We start from the raw sequence: 25,900 nt of genomic DNA on the forward strand, positions 1-25,900 counted from the left end.
TTTTTTTTTGTAAATCCTGTATTTATTTTTTCTTACAAAATCTTAGAATATGTCAGATCGGTGAGAGAGTTCTTTTTTCCAGCGAGGTCAGTTCTGGGTGCCACACGTCGACTATGAGTACAAGTCTGAAGGTTGTTCCGTTATGCCACACTTCATGCTCGAAACTGTCGTCAAAAATTAATACTTCCCCATTTTTCCAACTCCTTAAAATACAAATCCGTCAGTTTACATCACGGAATCGTTTCCGATGAATATTTAGGCCAAACTCGACTGTTGCATTCAAATCGGGGCCATCAAGGTCATCTATTGCTGCCTCGCAAATTACCGTGTCCAAGACAAGTCAAAATTGAGCAAATTCAAAAAACCCCGGCACTGTCAAAATAAAATGTTTGGTTAACTTCTTGTTTTGACTGTATTTAGTTATTAAATTTTAAATTGTTTGTAGAAGGTACTAAATAGTAAATACGTCAAATCTAGTAACAAAAAATAAGTTATGTCCTGTTTAAAACACTTTTTTTACATTTTTTTGTTCCTCTCAATACATAAAATGCTGTGACCCACTTCTCGTGAAGTAATAAAGCTACCCTAGTTCGTTTTGACAGTTTTCAATTTTTAACAAAATACATATGATTAATTGATTAAATTAAAAATGTCAACAAATGAATAATTTAAAAAATCATGGATACCAGCCGGTAAACGAAAATAACTAGCGAGTTAACCAACCTAACGACTAAAAATTTTGGTTTTGACAGTCGATGTTTTTTGAATTTAGTGTAGCAATGAAGTCAATCGATTTTCAATGGATTTTTTAACAATTGAATACATATGATGGTTCTAAATTGTCACGAGTCAGTATGTATTACTTACCTGATCTCGTCGGCGACCCGGATGTAAGTACGTGGGGGCACTTTTAAGCCCAAATGTACCCTCAACCTACAGTTAGTTGGTCCACAGTGAGGCCACACGTGCGTTGTGGGATGCATCACACTAAACTTCGTTTGTCCTCTTTTACACCCTCTAGCATCCGGTATACTATCGATGATTTTGCAAGTGATGGGACACTTTTTGCAGTTTTCTACATTTTTTTGCCCTCTAGCGAACAACTCGAATTGTTTCCAATCGCCGGTGTCCTTCAAGTTCTCCGATTCACTTTGAAACAGATCGTTTTTATTCATAACTGAAATGCCTTCGTCGCGAATCTTTTGCCAGTTGGCTTCCAAAACCGAGTACAAAAATTTGTATGGAGTTTCTTCTTTCTTCCACCAAGGTTGTCCCTTCAAACGATCCACATTGTACAGAGAACGCTGATACTTCGACAGGAAAAGCTTTTGTTCGACTCCATCCTCGTAAACCTGAAACTCACCTGATTTGACACTCGATGAAATACGGATTTCGGTTACTCAAATTATGAAGATAAAGCTTGTTGTTACCTTCATGGCTTCTTCGGTTCTTCCGAGACGAGCTAACGCATCTCCCAGGTGAAAATAGAAACGTCCATCGATCACTCCAGGTGCTCTTGTGGAAATTCCTCTTTCTAAATAAGATATCGAATCGTGGAGATTGTTGTCGACCGTTTTGAGAATAAAACCATAATGTACCAACGCAAAACCATCATTTGGATACTTCGACAGAGTTTCTTGTAACATCATTCTAGCTTTCTTCACCCTGAAAAGAAAAACTGAAATTTTCTTCGACATGTACATTTTTTTTGGTACCTGTTTACTGTTAAATAACTAACGACTAACTGATTTCGATGCTTGGGCTCTTCCGGAAAGCGAGTTATTAATTTAAGATGAACATCAACTGCGCGATTGTAATTACCTAAAAATACAAATAACAAAACCAAAGAAAAATAATCGCGATAAGTGAACCAATACCCATAAATCTAAGACGATTAATGCACCTCTCAGCCGCTGCTTCAAATAATGGATCTGGGACGTCTTCGAGATCCAAAAGTTTAAAGTACGTTGCGATAGCTTTTTGTAAAATTTCGTTACTTCGTTTTTGGTCGGCTAACACATCTAAAGCTTGAGCCTTCCCGTACAAACTTCTGGGTGAAGAGGAATAGTTTTGGAGGAGGACATCAAAAAGCTTAATTGCGTAAGCTGTATTCTAACATTAAAATAAAAAAGACAAAAATATTAATCAAAAGCAAACCGTTAGTAAAGTTAATGTTAATTCGTATTTTATAAAAATGTGAACGCAATCGTTTAAAATTTATCAACAATTTCGGTGATGTAGATGGAATTAGTGCGGAATTTAACAAAAAATTGTTGATAAGTTTGCGAAATTGTACCAAAATATTTTTAAATCTCATTAAGAACAAACAACACTTTATTTTTTAATAACACTCCAGAAAAGGCGATTGGCTGCTTAAATTGTAATTTACACACAAATCTACAAAAATTAAAACAATCAAAAACATAACAATAGCTAGGAAAGATATTTATTGGAATTTTTCCGTAAATTATTCCTAAAGAAAATAAATCCACTATATAATTGTAATGAATTCGATAACAACGTTCACTTACATTTTGAATATTTTTATGCGCTTCGTCGATTTTTTGTTTGATTTTTACGTCATCTTTGTTCGTTATGTTTTCATATTCGTAAGTTTCAGCGTCCGATTGCTTGTCGGAATCGGACTCTTCTGGTTCATTATCATCACGAACATTCACACCTAGAAGAGTTCATTTAACTGAAACGTTTTACCATCAGGACAAAAATTAAACAACAGCGTAACAACGAATATCTCTACAGAATAAACAATACAAACAAACGGCACGGTTACTGGAATAATGAATTGAAAAATTGTTGGTTCTTTAATCTGGATGAATTTATAATGAATGGTCAAGTATCGCAAAATAGATTAATGTAAAACATGTTTTTCCGGTACACGAGAATATAACGGTAAAAAAAAACAACGCAACAAAGTACACAGAAGCTTCTTATAAATCGAATAAATGAAATAAAAGTAAAGCAAAAGAATAGTCAGTCTGCAGTTCATAAATGAAATTATTACGTTTCCAGGACGAAAACTGTTCGTCGAGGTCTTCTCGCTTGTCAGCTTGTTCTCCCCGTTTAAGTTTACCATATTTGGCTTCTAATCTTTTTAACAACTCCTCATCGTCGTCTTCCTTCTCGTATTCAGCCGCGTCCGACTCCTCTTCCTCTTCATCTTCGACCTCTTCATCCTCCACATCTTCATCATCATCCTCCTCTTCGTACTCTTCATCGTCGGCATCTGCCGGCTTACACTGATACTCCGGTTCACTTTCCGGAGTCAACGATCTAGTATACGTCGTCCTCAGCTCTTGATATTTAGCTTTGGCCGATTTTACTTCGGGTCTATCCTCGTCGCTTTCTACTTCGCCATCTTCGTCTGAATACTCTGAGTTAAATACAACATTAATAACATCGCGAGGGTCAATTGCCGACAAAAAGTTTCGAACTGTAACGCATAGTTCCAAACATTTTGCGCTTTGCAAGTACCTTCGTCGGCGTTATCTTCGATATCTTGTTGGATTTCTTGGAAATCTGGCGGGACTACGATTGTATTTCTTCTGGAGAGATCTGGAAGTTGCTCGTCCTTTGCGGGAGTTTCCGCAGATTGATTTGCTTTACAACAAATTTATGATAGTTAACATGGTTTAATCTGCGTAGGTGCGATAAAGCGCTTGACGGTCGTGAGACAGCTGCTGCGTTATTGTTTAATTATTTGCGATACGACACAGGTTTCTAAGTAAAAAGCGAAAACTTGAGAAATACATCATGGGATACATCGATGAAACAAAAATTAATACCAGGAAATGCAATACTGTTAGTGCAGAGATAAATAAAAAGCAAGAGGCACGTACAACATACAAAAATTTTGAACAAGAGGATTAACACTTAGAGCATGCAATTACTGACCAGACTTCCACTTTCTAACCAGAACGACGTGTGCTACTACCAAAAGAGCCACGCCAACGCCAATCTTAACAACCACTGTAACATACAGTAGTTTCTGTCAATACATTATTTGCATTTCCTGATTTACATTTGTGTAAAAAAAGAACCAACAATATCAGTCTTAATTCATTACAGTAAAACTTAATTGAACGACTACCCGTGAGAATGAACTTACTTTTAGAATTTTGCTGATCGTCTTCTTCCTCTTTTTCACCTTCTTCTTTTTCTTTTTTATCTTCTTCATCTTCATCCTAAAATATCGATCGTAAGATCTTCGCCCCTCACTCTCTATTTATCGTACCTCGTTTTCTTTGCTTAATTGCTGTTCAGCAGTTTTCGTTTCTTCACTTGCTTCTTCTTCAGACTGTTCTGCAACATCGTTCTCCTCAGATGCGACCGGTTTATCATCGTCATCTTCATTTTCATCTTCGTCATCTTGACCTTCCTCCTCTACGCTGTTGTCAACATCTTGCGCTTCCTCATCCTCTGCTGCATTCTCGTCGGATTCTTCATCTTCATTGATATCTTGTAACTCACTCTCATCGTCATCATTTTCTTCTTCTGCTTCCTCTGATTCCACGTTTGGCTCGTCGTCTGCCGTCGTTTCTTCATCCTCTTCCTCCTCCTCCTCCTCTTCATCATCTTCATCTTCCTCGGTCTGAGGAACTTGTTCGGACGCTTCTTCTTCTTCATCCTCCTCATCTTCTTCCTCTTCTGTCTGAGCTACTTCCTCCGACCCCTCATCCTGTCCTTCCTCCTCCTCCTCTTCCTCTTCGTCTTCTTCGTGATGCTCTTCATGTGATTCAGTCTCGTCGTCTCCATGATCATCATCTTCTAAAGAACTTACTACATGATCTCCATTATCGTCGTGACTTATACTATTATCTATCCAGCCTTCAAATAATTGTGAAAAACGAGATTCTTGATCTACCGTGTCTACTACAAAATCATTCAAATTCGGTACTCAGTAGTTTTCACAACAACTAACCTAAGTAACTTACAGTCTGTTAAACCTCGATGTTCGGTTATAATTAAACCAATCAGAATTGCGAGAGCCGAGAATAAAAGAAAGAAAATTATTTTAGCGCATATTCCACCACCTGTTCCATCTTCCTTGTGCACATGGATGTTTAAGTCTTCATTTTGATTAGTCGAAATGGGCACTTGGGGTGGTGTCGGTATTTGTTCAGTGCTGTCATCTACAAGTAACAACAATTTATAGTTACTTGCGGTACCACATTTACTCAGTAATGTTAGATGAGCAAAAGCACGCGAACTAGTTAGTTAATACCATGTAAATTCTTTATAATTAAAAATAGATGTTTAGCATATTTAGAATAGAAAATCTAAATATATCCATCTGATATGTCTTACCTTTCTTTCTTTTTTTATCTTTACGTTTTCTTGGTTGAACATCGCCCGACATTTTGGGCCGGGTTTTTTATTTAAAATATATACCACACCACCATAAAAACTTTTGCCTGAATCGCACTATTTAGATGTGTATTTTCACCATGCGATAAGCGAGAGAAACGTATGAGCTTTATTTAGAACCAAAAAACGACGTCGAAAGTTCACGACAAGTTCCGATTACACCTAAAATAAGTTAATTTAACTTAACACACATTATAACACACCGCAGGGCGCATGGCCCCCCGAAAACACACCGATTTTCATAAACATTTATACAATTACAACCTTATAATTGGTAGTGACTATTCTAAGAATATATGAACAACTAAAAAAATTCAAAATTCAATAAAAAACATAATAAACAATAGACATACGTACTTACACTTCTTTTGTGTTCTACATTCGATAAATAATTAACATACATACATTACAAATTGTACCTATAAAATCAGTGATGCAAGTCTGATTATCTGATTTGGGTAATAGGTACACACCGCCCAACAATTATCCCATCATTTTGTTTCTTAAGTACCTATAGAGACCAGGAAAACCTTTGTACCCCTTTTTAAGCAAATTGCGCGCACGGAGGGTTGTGAGATTTGGCATAGTTAAGGTGGAGAAGGAGTGCAGAAAGATAAAATTTATGTATAATATACAGGGCATCCAAAAAAAAGAGACAAATCCATAGCTCCCTTATTTATCGGAGAATTTTAATTGTCTATACACCAAATTAAATGGTTGTGAATAAGCTATAAAATGGCGTACTAAATTCACGTAAAACCCAAAGTGCTTCAAGGTTAAAGTGTCAAAATATTTTTTTCAAATACGGACACATACTTTTTTTTACTAATTCTGATAGAGATTTTTATTTTGAAAACAACAATGTATAATGTATGACATGTGTAACGTCATATAAGAAAATTTGTTTAAAAAATAACACTACATTTTGAAACAAATGACGAGCACCAAGCGAGAAGCTATCAAAATTCATTGCGTTAGAATGTAATAAATTAACCAAATTAAGTTAGTTGGAAAAACAAATGACAAATGTGTAATAACATTTGGGATTGCACGTACAGGGCGCAGTTTAAGCATCGACGATAGTAGCGTTTTTTAACTTTTTGTTTGGTTTTTGGGTAAGTAATTGTACACTTGTGATACACTGTTCTTTTTAGAATAAAAAATCTCTGTCAGAAGTGTTAAAAAAATTATGTGTTCGCATTTGGAAAAAAATATTTTGACAGTTTAGCCCTGAAGTCCTTAGACCGATATGTGAATTTATTAGGGGTTTTTGTAGCCTATTTAGGGCCATTTAATTTGATGAATAAATAATTAAAATCCTCCGATAAATAAAGAAGTTATGGACCCAAATTCTTTTTCGGGGACACCTGTGTATTACGTTGATACACAGTAAAAAATTAGCGGAGTTAGCGGAGTAAATGCGGAGTGAATTTGGAGCGAATGCGGAGTGGGTGATTTGTAATTGATTTAATCCCCCCGCAGTGAAATCCACTCCAAGAGGGAGTTTATTTAGATTATTCATAAAAAAAACTCTTCGGAGTGAAATACAAAATTCAAAAAAAATATATGCGATAATTATAGAAGTACATATGTATACTCTTTGATAAAAAAAACCTCAGTAACATTCAAACTTAAAAATTTAATGAAAACGGTCGAATTTCGACCGCCGGGCGACCTCTAGTTTCGTATAAATAGACTAAATTAAATCTTTAAGAGGTTTTCAGCCCTAGTTTTAAATAATAATTGATCTTTGCAGTGCTTGTGTTAATTTTTGTTGACTGTATGCGAGACGTTGCAGAACCATCTCGTTTACCACAATACTTTGGACCGAATCAGTCAATGACTGTAACTCCTTATCCTTATGTTGATATGTGCAAAATGGATTTCATACAATTTCATTCTCGGAAGGATAACACAGAAAAAAAAATTAAGTGAAAGTTCAATTTTTACACGTATAAACATATGTTATGCGATAATTTTTGTGCGGTGTGTAGATAATTCTTTTCGAAAAAATATTTTTTTGCAAATATTGAATAACTTATCAAAGTAAGAAACAGCAACGGGAAGAGTTGCCCTGCGAGACGGATTAATTTTTTATTCCCACTCGAGTTGCGGCTGCACTTTACAGAAAAATTAATTATGATAATGTTGTTTTCTTTGGCAAACGCGTATTGTGTTCTAGTTTCCCTTAGTAACACGTAACACGATGCACAATATACTTTTGCCAGTCGCGTGGCGGCGGTGTGACGACCAGAAAACAGCATTTCCCACGATAGGCTAGTGCCACTCTACCCTCTTTAAAGGGCCACCCCACCTTATTGTTAATCACATTTATATCGTAGAGTCAAAATGATTCGCCTTTAGTCTTGGTGATCGCTTTGCTCGGCGCTCTCAATTTGATTGTAATTTTCATTAAAAAAAAAGTTGTCTCCACGCAAAAATTATTTTCTTTTCAATGCGTAATGGTGTCACATCACATGTCACACCGATAACCTCGCCTAACAGTAAAAATAATTCAGGAAGTTGCATCTTTTTCCTGTAATAACGTGTTTTGGCACTGTCACTTTTCAATCAAATCAATAGCTAACTGTATCGGTCGTTTAAAAAAAATCAGATCCATCTGGTAACTACCGTTACATCCGTGGCGAGGTATATTTTGTATTATCAAAACTTGTGCCAAAAAGATATCGAATAGCCATAACCTACGGTACTGCATTATATTTAATAATGGCGTTGTTGCATCTGCGATGATGTTATAGGAATGAAAGGGAATTTAGATGAAAGTCACCCTTTCAGGTAAGGTAGAAGGGGGTGGGTGCAGCTACTTTCAAGGTTTCTTGTTCATGGCTTCCTGGAGATACTGAATTTAATGTGTAGGAAAGAACGATGTTTGACTGACTACATATTTTAATGGCGACAAAAAAACTATCGAAAAGAAAACACAAGGTGATCAAGAAGAACTGTTTGAGTTGGGAATACAATTCAGAACATTGTTTATTTGGCTATTTGCAACACTAACGTTTTGTTGGTTTATTTGACAGACATTTGACGTAACGTCAACAGCGAGAAAATAGTAGGTTATGAGAGTAAAAATTAATGGCAAAAAGACACTAAGCTTGAAATATAGAGCAATTATGTAAAAATTAACATAAATTAACTCCTCCTTTTAGGCTCTCGAACAGATTCACTAGCATGTTTAATTTAATTTGAAATGTCAAATTACTCATCAATAAGGCGACTGTCAGTGTCAAGCCATCAACAACCAGAAGTTGTACCATTTAAAAATAAAATTCAGTATCACCGACTCAAACAGTTCTTCTTGATCACTTTGTAAGTGATCTCGGTATAAAACGGATTACCTAATTTAGTTATAACAATAACTTCCATTAAATGAAAAAAAAACATACAAAAGCATCAACAAAATATTCGAATAACAGAAAACTCCACAAATACAAAGTTAAAGACCGTTAAAAAAATGTTTTCCAGTGGCCTTGTGCTTGCTTTTGTTTCAGTTAACACATGGTGTAGCTTCATTAACTGTCATCAATTGTCAAATCATAGATGTAAAACGTTATTTTTTCAGAGAACAAGCAGTGGTGTGAATTATTTCTTTTGCAAAAAGTTTATGAATGATGTTCAAAGTGAGAAAAAGCATACCAATTAAAGACGACCTGCGTTTGTAAAAGAAAGAGATCCAGGGCCTGATTGACCACAACTTTTCTGAACACCCGTTAGAATTAAGTGCATCGTGAGATGTAGATATTTAGGATTTGGAAAAATCGATCAGTTTCTCTAAACAGCATTGCAAGTATCTCAGTTCATTACAATTCTAGGATATTTTTTTTAATAATCTGTATCTGACCCATGGTAACTTACAAATCTGTATCATGGCATCAAACGTAAAATGTAAAATGAGAATCCAAATAAAAGTATTCAATAATGGCATACATATTTTCGTATCATTTATCAACATTAAAATTTGCTACATTATCAAATATAGAATATGGGATAGGAAATGACGGCAATGAAATTGATTGGCAACAATCAACATCAAGATTAGTAGAAATGATGATTCGAATTGCACAGCCCCTTTGCCGTCTGTAACATTTGATGATCCTCTATAATGTGGGAAAATCTAGGTCTAGTGTGGTACAGAATCCGAGATATATCAACTCGGGCAGAGAATGAATGGTTTCCGCAGAAGAGGACGCAACATGGGGGTGCTTTACGGTCCCAAGGAAGAGGGTAGCGGGTCGCGTGTGTGCTGGTGCCTCTGGTGGGGATAGGAGTGGGGCAAAAACGTGGCCGAACGTCGCTAGGGCAGCCGTCAGATCAACAGGGCAAGACACATTTGACGGCGGGTTGTGCACGCGCGAATATGGTTTGACAGACGTCTGACACGCGTCCGCTTCCGCAACCGTCTTAGCTACAAGTGTCAACTTCGACAATCGAGGTGGTGATAGTGCTTTCGGAAAATAATTATGGATCACACGTTGCCTCAAAACACACCGCTGCATTGGGGCTACTCCGCCAACAACCCCAACACTTCTTGGGCTCCGGTATCCAGGTCTGTCAAAAGGCCTCTCTCCGAGAGTGACGACTGCGACGACGTCTTCTCCGAGGAATCTTCCAAGGAACAGTAAGTCGACGCACCACGTACGTCACACTGACAACCGACATCAGAATCAAGCCAAGACACCGATTTAATTTGTCTTGGTGATGGTCTGCAAAAGCCTTAAAATATCATATTTTTACGTACAAAATTCATAAAATATATACCACACATTGCATATATCTTGGGAACACGATGGAAGAAAATTTTTGTTTTTGCTTCATAGGTGCACATCGCCTGGTGATGCGGATAGTTGCCAAATGCTCTCTCGTAAAAAACGAAGGGGTGTGATAGAAAAGAAAAGAAGAGACCGCATCAACATGTCCCTATCAGAACTGAAACGTCTTGTGCCCAGTGCTTTCGAAAAACAAGGTTCCGCAAAGCTGGAAAAAGCGGAAATTCTTCAAATGACAGTCGATCATCTAAAAATGATTCACGCTAAAGGTAAGTCCAGTTATGCCAACAAACATTTTTTCTAATTTGTTCAACTGCAACGTAAGCAATTTATTGGCACGTTGTGTTGATTTGAACATGATCAGGTGTGATTTTAACAATATCAAACAAATCATTATTTTGTAGTTGTGACATTTTTTGTGTTTGTAAATGTGGGGTCACGAATTTTACAAACATTTCCATCGTGTGACAGCAATTAAAAATTAATACATATTATCAAAGTGTATTGGATAATGCACAAATAAAAAATAAATTATTAAAAAGACAAAATTATCGACAATGTTAAAATTATGGAAGTATGTATACAATAATTATTAAACGAATTTTTTTTTTTTTTAATTCTAATTTTCATGAGTAGACACCCAAATTTATTTATTAATTTAAATGCAAATATGTAAATGATTTCAGATTAATTGTTTTCTTTTGTACTATTTATTATTGTTAATTTAGTTTAGATGTTTGGTCGTAAAAGTGTTGTGCGTTAATTGAAAAAAATAATGAAACAACATTTTTAATTTTGTTGCACGATTTGAAAAGTGTGCCAAGTCCAAATCATAGTTCAGATTAGATGTTTTCTTGAGGGGGTGTTGTTGATAAGATCGTGTCGAATCTGGTGAGGTTTGTTAGGCCTCATTCATAATTCAGCCCAGCACCTAGCATAGCAGGTGAATGAAGGGTTGACCGTGGCGTGGGAACATGCGGTAGACCAGCTGGAGCGCCAGCGATCGTAAAACCCGTGGGAACGGTGAGCCCTTGATGGGTGATAACTCGCAACAGGTTTATTTTTGTTCGGCTCGTCTTTTCCAAAAACGCATTCGCCCCAGCGTGATCGATTTGTGTTGTTCCAGGCCTGGATTCGTTCGCTTACGACCCCCACAAGTACGCGATGGACTACCATGGAATGGGGTTCCGGGAATGTGTGGCGGAGGTGGCGCGCTACTTGGAGCGCATCGAAGGGCTGGACGTGCAGAATCCGCTGCGGCTCCGTTTGACCTCGCACCTGCAATGTTGTGCGGCCCAGCGTGAACTGGCCACGAAACAGGCGACGTCAGCGCCGTGGGGCTACGGCTCCACCCAACCGTACCCGCCGCTGAACACGCTTCCGCCGTCGCCGGTGCCCAATCACGGACCCATCGCCAACTTGAACGCCCATCAACCGCCGCCTCCGCCTCTGCACCACCAGAACATGCACGAGCTGGGGCACTTCGACGTCTCCACGTCGTGCGCGCAGACGAGCGCCGCGGCCCCCACGACGGACACCAGCAGGTTGGCCCCCGCGACGTCGATTCTGACACCGCTGACGACCACCACCTCTTCGGCGCTGGCCTACAGCCCCCATCAGTACCCCGTCAACACCTTCACCATTCCGACCTCCAACCACCACCAGAACTATAACCAAAGCAATATACCCACGTCGCAAGGGATGAAACCCTATCGGCCGTGGGGCGCCGAAGTTGCCTACTGATAAACTAAGTGTTACTTAAATTAAGTGCCAGCCTCCAGTGCCTCTAGTGACCAAGTGACAATCCCACCTTGCTTGCGATCGAGTACAAATCGAATTTTTTTCACGGGAGTGGAGGTTTTAGTCATTTTGTACCTAATTCGAACGAATTTTATTTATTTTTCTAGTGTACAATAAATAACATTCCCAAATAGAAATATTTTTATAGACTTTTGCCTTTCCGGCGTATTTTTCTACATTATATGATCTCACGTCGGATGTCGCAAGATGTGAAGTTTGTTGTGATTTTCTTCTAGCAATAAATTTTTTTCTACAACTTTTAGTATGATTGTTTACTTCTGTTCAGGCCATCCCCGATGCAAAAATCAACCGGGGGTTGCTCGTCTGCACACCGAGAAATGTTTTCAAACTTTGCCGGTTCATTTGCATCGAGTAAATCTGAAAGAGGTGACTGACGTGATACGTGAGCTGGACAAGGGTTGGGTTCAATGCGCGAATAGCTGATGAAAGTCTACCTCCAAAAATAATAAAACGGAACTCCAACCCCTTTCTCGCGATGGCGCTTTGTATGTTTTGCAACGCATTATAAACTAGTAAAACTGGAACAAAATGTACGTGTATTTAAATTCAGGAACAGGACCTTGCAAATGAGGTGATCCTGCATGCGTCCAGAATGCCACCCTTATTTGCGGATCATAAACCTGTTTTGGAAACATTGCGAACTCTTCACGCGTAAAGCAAATCTCAAATAACAATGGAACTTCCCAACAATTATTTTGCTTTTCTTTACAAAAATGTGCGTATTATGCGCGAGCTTTTTAGATTATTTACACAAAAAAAAACTACACAAGCTGTAGGACAACGGTTATTTATATGAATATTTAACATATGCATGTGTTCCGCTTGTACAAAGGGGTACAAGAGGAAACGCGTTAGTTTTGTTTCGAAGCGGTAATTTATCGGCAATTCCTGCACTTGCACTTACACACTTTACTGGGCACGCACAATTCCCAGACCACAACGAATTCTGTTAATTGTCGTTGTCCACGTTCAGGCGACAACTCCCACACAAAGGCTGTAAGTAGCAGTGTTCACCACTAACAAGTAGCTCACCACTTTTAGTAAAAATTTTCAAAAATGTCACATTTCGTGTTTAAACACACAAAATTGCAACCGATAATTGGCTACTGTATTTCTTTCTTGGACAAATGTCTACGTCCTTTTACAAGAATGTACCCCAAATTGTCGTGTCCCGTTGCAAAAGGTGAGGGTTTGCGGTGTAGGAGGGTACGGATAGCGCGAATTAATCTGGTAGCGGTGTTATTATGTAAAATGTGCGATAAAAAGTGAAATGCAAATAGTAGCGTTTATGGTGCAGGGTATGGGGTTGTAATGACATGACTCGGATAGGGTGGCGGAACGTGGGAAATAGTTGGGAAGCCGACTCTCATACGTAGAACGTACAGTGCGTCCGGCTGACTAGGCTTGTACGTGTACACGCCATTCTCCACGCACTACACTTGCGGCATCACGAACTACTCACAATAGGGAAGTTAAACTGTTAAACTCCCTCAACCGAGGCAAAAATTCCCGATCGAGATTTTACAACCGTTTCGACAAAATTCAAAACAGACAAGTTCTAATAATTACTTCGACGCGCTTCTAATTTATAAATGTTTCTAACATCGTAGTTGGCTGTGATTTATGGTATTAGAATTTGACAGCTTACACCTGTCACTTTGCAGTTTTCATTGTTTATTATTTATCAAACGATTCATTAAGGTGTTTTATCTGTTTTGAGTTAGTTAAGAAAGCAAAAGAGTCTTTTTTGAGATTATCTCGTGCACGATATTAGTTACTGCAGTACCTAAGTTGTAAATATTTTGTTCATACTCGTACGTCAACATAAACACTTTCTGATTTTAGCAACTAGAAAAACGACTTATTTCCTAAAACTACGTGTATGAAACATTTACAGTAATTAATTCTTATTTTAAATTAAACATACAACTGTTATTACCATTTCTTTATTTCTTTTTCATTTATTCATTTATTTTTGTATTACGCTACGAAAGACTATTAAGTATTTACTTTTTTATAATTTACTTTATTTTTGCGCGAAGAAATGCAGATTTGTAGAAATATGCAATACGACAAGCTAAACGTGTGATAGGAGCTTAACTCCAGACTAGTTCCGTAGTCTGTTCTTGTTTAAGTATTTCTGTTTCACTGGGAAAAGGTGATACCTTCCCTCCACTAACCCGCATAAGTTTGCTCAAGTATCAGGTATATCACAACATTAATACACCTGCTCAATTATTTTGTTAATATTTACACTAATAGTATACAACAGGAAGCTTGTCTGTTCATCGTTTTGTCGGTATTTTTCACACAAAACATAATTCTCGCTATTTACTACTCCTTATAGTTATTATTATCCAAAAAAAATAATAGCGATCAAGCAGGCCCAGATTTTCTCTCTTTTTACAAACCCAGCTCGTGCTTTTAATTGGTATGCCTTGACGTTTCCCCAGATGGTAATCTAAATCGAATAATTAATTTCAAGTAAAAACTTCTTTGTTCTTTGCAGAAGAAATATTCATCCACTGCTTGTACAACTGATTAAGCTACGTCATATGTTAACGGAAATAAAAGCAAGCACCAGGTCGGTTGAGCAAATATTTTTTGAACACACGTTACAAGTAACCTACTCGTTACCACGATGACAAATTGAAATAGATAAAAATGTTCGATGTTTTTTTCTATTAGAATCTATGTACACACACAAATTAAGTTTGAAAGCTCGCACACATTTAAAAAACGTTTACGGGATAACTGAGTGATGAAAAGTATAACAATACTTGGTTATTTAACGATTGGTTGTTAGAATTAACACTCATTTAATTTCTCTGTATCTCAATTTGTAAGTAAATATTATTTTCTTTTCTATAGGCTTCCTCATTTCTTCGTGTTAAAAATAATCTTTAAAGATAAACAAATCCAGTCAACAACAAGAAAGAGAGAGTTAAACTTTAGATTACATCCAGGGAAACAGAATATCAAGTGTGTTTAAAATTTTTATTTATACTGGATAAAGATAAAATTTGCGAGTACATATGTTATTTTTATACGCTGACAAATATCTACGTATAGTACATAATTACTAATTACAATTTACAAAAATTTAAAACCCAGTTTAAAAAGTTTTTAACAAGTTGTTTTTGAAATTTCTAGGTGATGTAAATTTTAATGTGCATACTACGTATTGTATGTGTGTACGATTATTTTTTGTTGACGAGACGTCATATGTATGTACAGGGTGAAATTGAAATGCATCATAATATGTTAACCACAGATTCCTCAATAAGTGAATAAACCGAAAATGTGGTTAAACATCTTACATTCATAAAGTCCAATTTAACTTAATTCCATTCCGAACGGGACGCTTCTGGAAGCTCAGATAAATCTAAACATCAATAGTCGCAAAAACGCTTTAAAAACAGTCACAAAACCTTATTATGAATGAAAACCAAAAACTTTTTGCACATTTTTTGGGTTGCACTCGATAATTTTTCAAGAACTTTTGTGCTTAAATTGTATATGGCATTTCTGGCCTCATGCGGGGGTATAGCGTAAAACTGAATGTGATTTTCACAAATGCTCTGAAGATCATTGGGGTTTTAATATTCTGATGTATGTACCTATATCGATTTCACCTTGTATAGAGGGCATTAAAATATGGGATTTAGAAAACAATCTGAAAAAATTATTAAAAAAAAGAAAAAAGTTAATTTTTAAAGAAATTTTTGACGTTTTGTTTTTCAAAATACGAAAAATTAAATAATCAAGTTTGTTGTGGAATTTATTACACAAATTTCGAAGCATTATCATATTTTTATTTATTCAAAAAATATGTACATATGTACATATGTACATATATGTATTGTCACTTGGACGTTTTTGAAAATGTTTCTTCATTAAATGATAATCACAACTATTCGACATATTATTTTTTCAGTAACACGATGTGAGTGATTGAAGAATACAAGAATATGCTAATGTTTTCGTAACAACACTTTTTTTATAAATCAATTTCAAGGTTAATTGCCAATATGTTATAGGTATAGTGAAACCCTCTTAACTACGGCTATACTGTACTCAATTAGTTAACTTGGTTAATTAGCTGATGGTTAAATTGGTTAAAGAGTCAAACCAGACAAAACTATCTGGCAGGTTAAACTTAGCACCGTGTGGTTAAACTGGTTTAACCAGTTAGAAGGTTTAATCTGGTTAATTAGCTGACAGTTAAATTTGTTATGTTATAATAGTTAACTTGGTTAATCGGGCAGTTTATTCAACAAAGAAAATTTTGTAAACTATGTATGTATTTTAAAAAATATATTCTCCTTTTCAACTGATTAATAAATTATTGAATCTGTTAATTTCTTTGGCCAATTTGACGTTTTAATGCGTTAAACCATTAGTTAATTAACCAAATTAACTGGTTTAAAGGGTTAAACCAGTTAAACCCAACATCCCTACTTTTAACACTAAACAATTGATTCATAAATTTTAAAAACACCTATAAATGGTGGTGTGAAGCAGAAGATGGTACAAACCTACGTTTAACAGAAATAAAACAAACTGTTCATCTTGTTGCTAAATTGCAAGATCATGCTCTTTCCAAAAATTATGATTGTGCTGTCAAAAACAAACAAAACTTTGACTTCTTCGCGTTCAATTTCTGCCACCTAAGGCTACTTTGAAGGTATAATTAATAATAACGAATTACTTCCACCCAATTTACGTAAATTTATATCGTCAACAGACATTCGACGAATCATTTCCCGTTTAACGCGCCAGTGGACACCAAAAAGTTGACATTTGTATTTTCCCAATGTGCTGATTGATCCCGCAAATAAAACATATATCTGACAATTACACGCGTTTCGGAACTTCATGTCGAATTATCTTCTGAATCATTGAACATGTGGTCATTTAACGACTCCATATTAATCACGAATTATTGTGATGCACAATACCCTGTCAATTTACATGGTTTGATTTATTTACACAACTACCAAACAATTTATTACACATTAAAAAATGGAAACTAGGTGAGTTTTGTTTATAAACTGTGCTCTGATATTTTGACATTAATCTAATTAAGCTGATTCCGCATAAAATAATCGGGGCGACGTGCCTAAATAAATACCATTTTTGCCTTACACCCTACGCGAGTGCCATCAGTTTGTAACTTAAATATAATATTAATATAATTCACACGTTGTTTGGAAAAATTCCTCAATTTGTTTCAATAAAATATGTATTATCACAAATTAACGCCTAATACTTGATTCTTTCACTGACGCACAACAAAAATGAATAATTCGAGAAAAAATTCTCTCTGCGACTCAAATGACGCTCGAGTTAACATTATTACCAATCCGGAAATAAAATTCAAATTAAAAAATACTGAGTGTGTGTTTTGGGAATTGGGCAGGACTATAAAACTGTGCGAAATTAGGGGTCGCTCTTCATAAACTTTCAATCCACTCTTGTAAATAATTCTGAGCATGGGAATAATAACTTCATTGCTGGTTATATAATTTGAGGGTGAATAAATGAGGGTGAGAGTCAAGTGCGAATCATCAGCAGGAGGGGGAATCAATCTATATAAAGAACGCGGCGCCTCAACTTAATTCATTTGCGTTCTACAAATCGTAAAAGAAACATGTCGGTGAGAAGATTTTTTTCGTGGACGGGACACAATTGTCTTAAGGTAAGCAAATCTCGCACACTAAATCATTCATGTTGCTCACGGGTCCCTCGCAGGTTTTGAAAAATTGGTCCGCATCAATCCAAAGTCGTTACAACCGAAAGAAGTTTAAGAATTCCACCATTTCCATTTCGACATTTGGAAGAGGCAGTGTTTCCACCGAAATCACAGTTCTGGAATACGACATTTCACCGTGCACGTGCCAAAATTATCAGACAGAAAAAACAGAAAATCAGCTAAACGAGGACATAGAAAGACGATGGAGGTGTAAATATTATTAAATGTAAGGTGACTGTATATACACGTGTAAATATTTGCACGAGGCTGTGACAATTATTCGTTTTTGTAAATATTATGTTAAATAAAAATTATTTATAGGACTGTTCTTAGTTTTATTATCCACGCATCACTATCAATCTTTTAAATACAAAATAATAAACGCTAGCTGACCAGATTGCAGATATTTTCAGCTCTGCTCATAAAAAGTAAAACTGATCATTTAAACAATCCGCCCAAAAAATATATTTGTCTTGATTGCGATAGACATTATTCCTGGTAACACTGTACTACATTCACAATGCAAATTTTTCTGGGTATTTGTTCTTCTACACTTTTAAGGTGAATTTAGTATTAAACAAAGTTATCATCATAAAAAATATGTTTGTACTTTTGTGACGCACCCAATTATAAGTAGAGTATAAAGTGCAGGTTCATTTTTGAAATTGACCGAATCTTGGGTGAACTAAATTAGTTTAGTAAACTCCATCTGCTTTGAATTAATCACAGTTATATGTACTAAAAAGTTTTTATAAATCAGCACACAGCACAGTGTTAGTCTGTTGTTATAACCTTATATCGTTGTTATTTTTAATTTTCCAGAGAACAAAACTCAAATATAAGCAAGTTAATTTTAGCAAGTACCAGAAATACTAAAACTCATCAGTTCTTTTTCAGGTACATATCAGTTTTTTAAATGTGATTTTATATTTTACCATCAGGTTGAACTGACAACTTTCAGTTTTTAGTGCAGGACCTTGCTGAAGAACAAGGATTAATAACGTTATCCTAGCAACAATTAAGGCCCGGCATTGTGTGGAGTGTAGCCACAGTCCATCAGCTTTCATTTTAAAATAAAGCTTAGTTGAAGCTGTCAATGTAACGTAATTAAAATAACAAATTTCTAATATCTTGAATGTGTAACCAAAGTAACGAAAAGCAATAGAAAAGCGTACCCTATATTCAGTCCAGGACCGTAGCATAGGATTTGGAAGAAAGTGTCAAACGCCATTCTCTCTAATTATGAGAAGTAAGGCACCACGAATGATTTCAACTCTGGAAGAAACAGAAATGTAGTAGTGGTTTTCTGTGAATTAGTTGTCCGAGTGGTCAAAAATAAGAGTTTGAATTTGGAACGGTTTCAGTCCGGGGCTGGAAAAAAGGCATTAGAATATAAGTCGGCCATTATGGTCACGTGCATGTCTCGAAAACGGAAACAATGGACAGAAGATCAGCGTGTGTCGAACACGCGCCACTGACGTCACAACTCAAATCTTTCGCTACCACCGCTTTTGTCTGCCCTATTTCTAACCTACCGAAAAGGTATTAGCGTGATTCATAAAATCGTTTCTTTGTACTAATTATTGTAAATGTTGACCAATGAGCAGATGCGATTTCACCACCAACATTAATGACAGCATAAATTGTTACTGTCAATAAATTTATTGGCGAACGTGATGTTTCTCTTCTCGAAGGTATTCGGCGCGTTGACGCCGGATTAATTAGTACTTTGTATAGGTCGAAACGTTTTTGTCAAAACGAACACAACAGTTATGTGTTGTCGATAATCTCGACGTAACTGGAAAGCTTACACCTTGAACTTTGTGTGTAATCCTAATCAGCGTGATTATACGAAACACAAAAGGACTCGACTAGTAAAATTCGATGTGATTCTCTCATTTCATAGATTGAAGCATCTGAACGAATTTCTCTAAGTAAACAAATATCACACCGTGCGAGCTTTTTCTTTACATATTTTCGGAAAATAATTATCTCAGTGTTCCATTTCTGGTCGACTATTTATCGTTGGTGCGAGCCGCGACAGGACTCTGTTTACAATCATTTGTTACTAATTTTTTTCATTATCTCCTAATATAAAAACAATAAAGTGTAACATAAACATGTAAATTAATGTATCAATATGGAAACCGCTAATTGTAAGAGAATGACACAATGAAGACGGCAAACATTAAATCGGACAACTCTCAAATCGATCGATTATCAATGATTAACAATTTAATGCTAAAAAATGTGACATCAAATTTAAATTAAACAGTGTTTGATCATTTTTAAAGACTATATGCTTTTCAATTTATAGTACTATTTATTAAATAACTCCTTGACGGAGCGCTTCTTCTAAACTTGGAATCTATTATTAAGTCTTAGAGTTATTAATAACTTATCGAACAATATTATCTGAAAGATATTCAGTAGCGACAAGACAATAATTAGAATAATTAGAAAAGAAAATACGTCACTCAAAAAGAATGAGCGAACAGACTGTAGTAAGTGATACGGAAATAATTTAAATATTCTACTTTTTATCTTAGCACTTTTGATAAAATTAATAATAATAATGCTTTACTGTGTTCAATTGTACTTAGTCTAAGTGATCTAACCACTTTGTACATGATGATATCTCGTGGAAATATGTAGTTTTATGTTAATGAACTTTTATAATTACTTACTTAACGTCAATTGGTTGTACTGTCAATGAATCAATTACAAAGGACAGTTACTGTTTTTTTTTTGTTTTAATAAAAATACACATGTATGTCGTTTCTTGAACAAAAAACACAGCTTAAAACATAGGTTAGATCTGGGCATATCAATCGAAAAGACATACGGATTCAAATTCATGGATGACTCGATTACAAATTAATTTGATCGCTCTTTATCACATGATTCTATATGAAATAAAAGCAAAAAAACTGTAGCACCAATTTTCTGTTAACCCTTCGCGAATGGAGTTATTAACGGTCAAATTTGGAAATTTGTTTTGATTGTAATGGAAACATACATTTAAATAGCATCAATAACACGTAACTCAACAAGTAAAATAAAAATATTCCTGTATTCAGTTTACCATTTTGATTATTGGTTCATTTGTAATTTCATTTTTAAATATGCTGTTCATAAATTTTGAATCTATTGCAACATCGCAACTAACCTAGAGTGATTTTTCGAACTTGAGTAAAGTCAGAAAGTAATAAATAATAATAATTTTTAAAATATTCGTCTGACCAAATTCAAATTAGAATTATTTTTTTTTGGCATTCAACGTAGATTCGCGTGACATAAATATTATGCGCCATTTTTAATAAACCCTGTATGTATACAAGGTGTTATTGAAATGCGTGACTAAATTTTAACCATGATCTACCGGTTTCATGTAGAACTCGGAAAAAATATTTAAAAAATCCTATGTCAAAAAATAAAATGACATTTATTTTTTGAGCTACAATTTTTTTTAATTGCTTTTAGTCTTCTACGTTGTCTCAAGTCTCACAATCTCGTAGGTTAAATTTCCGCACATTTTAAAAATACACCCTGTTTATCATATTTTATAAAACGTACACCAATGCGGTTTCCTTGTTTTAAAGCATATTTCCTAGAGATTACTTCACATTGGCGTATACATATTTTATAAAATATGACATACATGGTGTATTTTTAAAATGTAGCGAAATTTTACCTACGAGGTTGTGAGACAACGTAGAAGACTAAAAGCAATTTTTAAAAATTGTAGCTCAAAAAATAAATGTCATTTTATTTTTTCACATAGAATGTTCTAAATATTTTTTTCGAGTTCTACATGAAGCCAGTAGCTCGTGGTTAAAATTTGGTCACGCATTTCAATAACAACCTGTATACAGGATTATTCACGTATGATGACGAGCTTAATCAGGTAAAAATGCAACCCAAAATACGATTTATACAGCTATCTCGATCCCTATTACATTATAATAATGCACATAAAACATAGATAGCTTTTAACGTCAGCCTAATGAAGTTCTGACCGAAAAATACCTCTCTCAACAAAGATTGATTTAATAGCAATAATAAGCAATTAAAATCACAGAAGTAATGAGTAAGTAGGATCATATCGATTCTGTCATCATTCTAAAACATTTTCAAATATGTATGTACAAAATATGAACGAAAAATGCAATTACAAAACACAACGTATGCTTTGTAAAATGTATTTTGGGTTGCATTTTTACCTGGTCAGGCTCGTCATCTTACATGAATAATCCTGTATAACTCTAAATATTTTAAAAATTGGAATATCTGCTGTACTCGAAAAATGTTTAATAGATTCTGTTAATACTACTAATCAAAAAGTTACCGATTTTTTAATATACATATTACAAATAACAATTTTAAAAATATTTTGTAAACAGGACCATTTGATTTTTTTACGGTTTTACAGCTTAGATAACCTCGTTTTGTATTTTACACTCCTTTCTTCTCTTCAGTGACAAGGGTCAGTTTTGTTTGTAACACATTGAATATAATAGAGCATTATTACTACCTATTAGGTATTAATTTTGTCAAAAGTGCTAAGTTAAAGGGTAGACTATTTAAATTATTTCCGCATAAACAGACGTATATACAGCGTGTAACAGAAATAAGTACATTAATTTTAACTAGTAATACACCTTGAACATCAAGAGTAACAAATTTTCTAAATATTTTTTTTTTCGTAAACGTTGTCGTTAATGAGTTAAAATTGTTTAAAATTTTCCAAAAATTTCGCTACCCGCCACTGGAGACCAGAAGTGACTAAATGTGACGACCGTTTCTAAGGATTTTTACGAAATCAAAATACTGTCCATTATTAGAACCTGTGCTTAGAAGGTTTACACAAACGCCTCGTTAATTTATGGGGGGGGAAAATGCTAAGCAAAATTGCCGATTTGGAAAAAACGGTACACAGAAAAATTGTTCACCATGACGAGTTCTGTTACTGGTTAAAATTAATGTACTTATTTCTGTTACACCCTATATTTTGCTAAGCAAGTTGTCTAGGCAATCATTATGTCTATAGTCTATACCCATACATTGAGAAACAAAACAAAAATTGCTGTGGCTAGAGTCCCGACGCGGGATTCGTGTTCGGTCCCGATTTGTTTTCGTTCGTTTGGGGTATTTTGATTTTTCGAGTTGATGTTAAAAAATAATTTAATATTTTGATGTTTTCCAACAACAAACAACTTGGAAATGGAAGTGGAACGGCAACGGTGACTTTTAGTTTTGAACTTACAATTACTTTCCCAGTAGCAAAACAAATGGGCTTAGCCGAAACGTCCGTCACGGTTAATTGTAAGAATGACTGTTATTATCACTGGGCCCAAGGGAGCAGTTGACCACTGGACACACGGCGGTCCTCTTCAAACCGAAACGTACTGCACGTCCTTAAATGTTTACTTAATAAATGCAGTTTGCACAGGATTTGCATGTGCACTTTGTTGTTTAAATAACGTTTTCGAGCCGCAATTCAAACCAACAACATAGATACATAACAGTACAATTTAGAGGTAACCGTAAAAAATCGAATCCTGTTTGTCGTCTAAATTTTAAAATAAACTCCAAATAACGGTTGCGCAATTAAAATATATTGTTACTTAATAGGCACAATAATAAATACAAATGTCACGAACGTGTCAAAGAATAATGCAAAATGACAAAAAAGTCAACCCCTCGGTTCGAGTTGAAGGTTTTAATTGTGTCAAATGTAAAATTAGAAGGGGTTAGTGTACACGGTTCAATCACCGCAATTAAATTCAGATTCAAATCGTCACCACCTCTGAATTTCTTGTCGACTTGGGGGTTTGCAGCTTGATAAGTTATGAATTCATAAACTTTAGTAACTATTCCATTGACTACATTAGAGGAAAACAATTACGAAACAAATATGAAAATGTCATTTATGAATGGAAAATCTGATTTAGCATCCACAACAGTTCCTGATTGTAAAGTTTACGATCCATGAAGAGGCCAGATGTTGTGAGATTTCTGTTTGGTTTACTTATTTGGGGGTGATAGGTTTGTTGCGTAAAATGACCACTGTCCACTTAACTGTTAGTGGCACGCTCCGCAACCAGAACTATAATGCTCAACACTCGCCATTCTCTTTGTTAAAACAACAAAAACCGAATATGGTGTATGCGGAAAATATTTTAATCGATTTTTACAGATTCTAACGAGTGCACACAGGATATGTAAAAACTGACAGTCATGGGTAGGTGCATATACAGACACGTACTAACAATAACTCTAAATTACGAAACAGTTAAATTGAATTAGAAATTTTGGGATTTTCGAATTGGAGATTGAAAAGCGATCAATCAAATGGATAAGTGCTGGGGTTGGGTCTCTATAATCTAATAGAAAATTAACGATGCCTTCAATAAGATGTCGTTCATTTGATAAATTGGTTAGAAATGATCGGTTATTTTTAAGCCGTTTATTTATACGTATATGTATGAAATTACCACAGCAGTTCGGCAAAAAACGCAAAGCTTATCAACTATGGTATTTACCCATAGAATAATATTTTTTAAATTAAGTCAGGTAACAAAATGCAACAAAAAGTACTAAATCCGAGAAACTATATTTGAAACGCGAATACATTATTATTATTATGTTGGTATTCGCCAATTTTTTTGGCGGGCTTGTATTCCCCCGCTGGATATTAATTCTGTGGCTGTCGTGAAAAAGTAGGTAAGTCAAATAATTTCAAAAATGAGTTAACGATGTTTACACCTTAATAATAAATCATGGAATTAAATAATTCAGATTTTCACAGTTTCAAATTTACTTATATTGAAAGCAAGTACAGGTAGAAAGAAGTTTCTATTTAATTACAGGATTTTAGGAAGGATGTGGAATTTTGAATCGTTGCCCTGAAAAATTAACATTTTCGACTTACCTACTTTTTCACGACCGCCACAGAATTGTTATGATAACTAAATGAGCTAACTTCAAGTCTTTGATTATTTTTTTAAATTAAAAGGTGTTTTATACTGATTAATTCCCACGTACATCAAACGTGCGTGTTCAGCCAATCAGAGCACTTGCTTATCCAATCAAAAATATTTATCGCGATAAAAACGTCCTACTACTCTGTCATCTGTCAAAAGTGATTAAAATTGGAATCTAGGTAAATTGCTCGAATGCAATTGCTCGAAGACGAATTGCTCGAAATCAGCTGCTCGAAAGTCAATTGCTCGAATATAACTTTACTCGAATTGCAAGTTCCTCGAACGGCAGTTTCTCGAAAATCTTTTGCTCGAAGGTAATTATCATACACAGGATAATGCGGTGCTTATTATTACAAAGGCCACATCCGTATTGCATTTAATAAATTTAAAAAAAAAACTGTTTTACACAAAATATTTAACTTCTGATTTTTACACTGATATGAGGATTCATTTCTAAAATGTATAGACGAAATTACCGAAGAAAAATATGAATTAGATTTTAAATCAAACGATATTAAAAATCTGAAGATTGGTTTTATTAATGATGTGAGATTTGTAATTGCGGTAAGGGTAAAGATTTACAGCCGTTAGAGATCTTCGGGTACAGGCATTTGAGATTCCATTATTTTCTCCAAGGCTATAACAGTTTTTTTTTTTAAATAAAACAATAATAATAATAGTATATTGGGATATAAGGTTAGTAAGTGCATTATAACAGAATTGAGAAAGAGTTTGAAAAATCGAGACGAAGTCGAAAATTTTTCAACTTTCGAGATTCTGTTATGGCATTTATCCCACAACGTTTTTCGCACAATCGCTTATACGAAAAAAAAATAGCTTCGAAGTAATTTTTTGACAGGAATATTTTGAAGACATTAATGTTATTAATAACTTACCTCAGTAGGTATCGGTGTCGTTATTTACTTACAGTATTAGGGTTTTTAAGTTCGACTTTCAGATTGTGTCAACAAAAAGTAGCTATAACAACACGATTGCGCGAACAAGTTTTATATTAAATGTTCAAAATGATGTCCTTCCACTTCGATGCAGGCTCGTAAACGTAAATATTTCTGTTAATAAAGGTAATCATTTGTAATTTGTGTTTTTTTATTATTCCTGTTACAAATTACAGAACTGAGGAATCGTGAACTAAGGAATAGTATTCC

At 35.1% G+C, this 25,900-nt stretch overlaps 2 protein-coding genes and 2 long non-coding RNA genes across 8 annotated transcripts in view; 3 read left to right on the top strand and 1 right to left on the bottom strand.

Moving 5' to 3' along the window:
• The window catches only part of Asph (Aspartyl beta-hydroxylase), a 31,518-nt gene continuing 5,618 nt past the window's right edge, over nt 1-25,900 (bottom strand). Inside the window, exons 2-14 of one of the 4 annotated variants that reach the window (XM_069059962.1) lie at nt 5,326-5,547; nt 4,953-5,150; nt 4,253-4,890; nt 4,127-4,202; nt 3,913-3,987; nt 3,493-3,618; nt 3,023-3,391; nt 2,532-2,680; nt 1,878-2,112; nt 1,716-1,821; nt 1,431-1,665; nt 868-1,352; nt 1-203 (exon numbers count right to left, since the gene is read on the bottom strand). In XM_069059962.1, coding sequence (XP_068916063.1) covers nt 53-203; nt 868-1,352; nt 1,431-1,665; nt 1,716-1,821; nt 1,878-2,112; nt 2,532-2,680; nt 3,023-3,391; nt 3,493-3,618; nt 3,913-3,987; nt 4,127-4,202; nt 4,253-4,890; nt 4,953-5,150; nt 5,326-5,377 — 2,895 coding nt within the window. In that variant the 5' untranslated portion in view covers nt 5,378-5,547 and the 3' untranslated portion in view covers nt 1-52. Of the gene's footprint in view, nt 204-867; nt 1,364-1,430; nt 1,666-1,715; nt 1,822-1,877; nt 2,113-2,531; nt 2,681-3,022; nt 3,392-3,492; nt 3,619-3,912; nt 3,988-4,126; nt 4,203-4,252; nt 4,891-4,952; nt 5,151-5,325; nt 5,573-25,900 lie in introns of those variants that run through there. The other 3 variants (XM_069059963.1, XM_069059964.1, XM_069059965.1) reach the window with 3 other exon arrangements.
• On the top strand, nt 9,747-12,229 carry Hey (Hairy/E(spl)-related with YRPW motif). Its single transcript, XM_069059979.1, has 3 exons — nt 9,747-10,024; nt 10,224-10,441; nt 11,299-12,229. Exons 1-3 carry the CDS (start codon nt 9,867-9,869, stop codon nt 11,913-11,915), a joined length of 993 nt encoding a protein of 330 aa, XP_068916080.1. The 5' UTR covers nt 9,747-9,866; the 3' UTR covers nt 11,916-12,229.
• LOC138139635 (uncharacterized) lies at nt 16,796-18,071 on the top strand. 2 transcript variants are annotated; one of them, XR_011162339.1, is made up of 3 exons: nt 17,015-17,029; nt 17,528-17,694; nt 17,748-18,071. It is a non-coding gene; the product is annotated as an uncharacterized lncRNA (long non-coding RNA). The 2 variants fall into 2 exon arrangements; XR_011162338.1 differs by having other exon boundaries at nt 16,796-17,694.
• LOC138139638 (uncharacterized) lies at nt 18,266-21,296 on the top strand. The gene is made up of 3 exons (XR_011162342.1): nt 18,266-18,521; nt 18,571-18,645; nt 18,710-21,296. It is a non-coding gene; the product is annotated as an uncharacterized lncRNA (long non-coding RNA).

This window comes from Tenebrio molitor, chromosome X (assembly GCF_963966145.1).
Source record: "Tenebrio molitor chromosome X, icTenMoli1.1, whole genome shotgun sequence".
NCBI lineage: Eukaryota > Metazoa > Arthropoda > Insecta > Coleoptera > Tenebrionidae > Tenebrio > Tenebrio molitor.

Coding starts and splice junctions, on each gene's coding strand:
- Hey (XM_069059979.1), top strand. CDS start 9,867: ATGGATCACACGTTGCCTCAAAACACACCGCTGCATTGGGGCTACTCC. Junction 10,025..10,223: donor GAGGAATCTTCCAAGGAACA/GTAAGTCGACGC, acceptor TTTGCTTCATAG/GTGCACATCGCCTGGTGATG. Junction 10,442..11,298: donor AAAAATGATTCACGCTAAAG/GTAAGTCCAGTT, acceptor GTGTTGTTCCAG/GCCTGGATTCGTTCGCTTAC.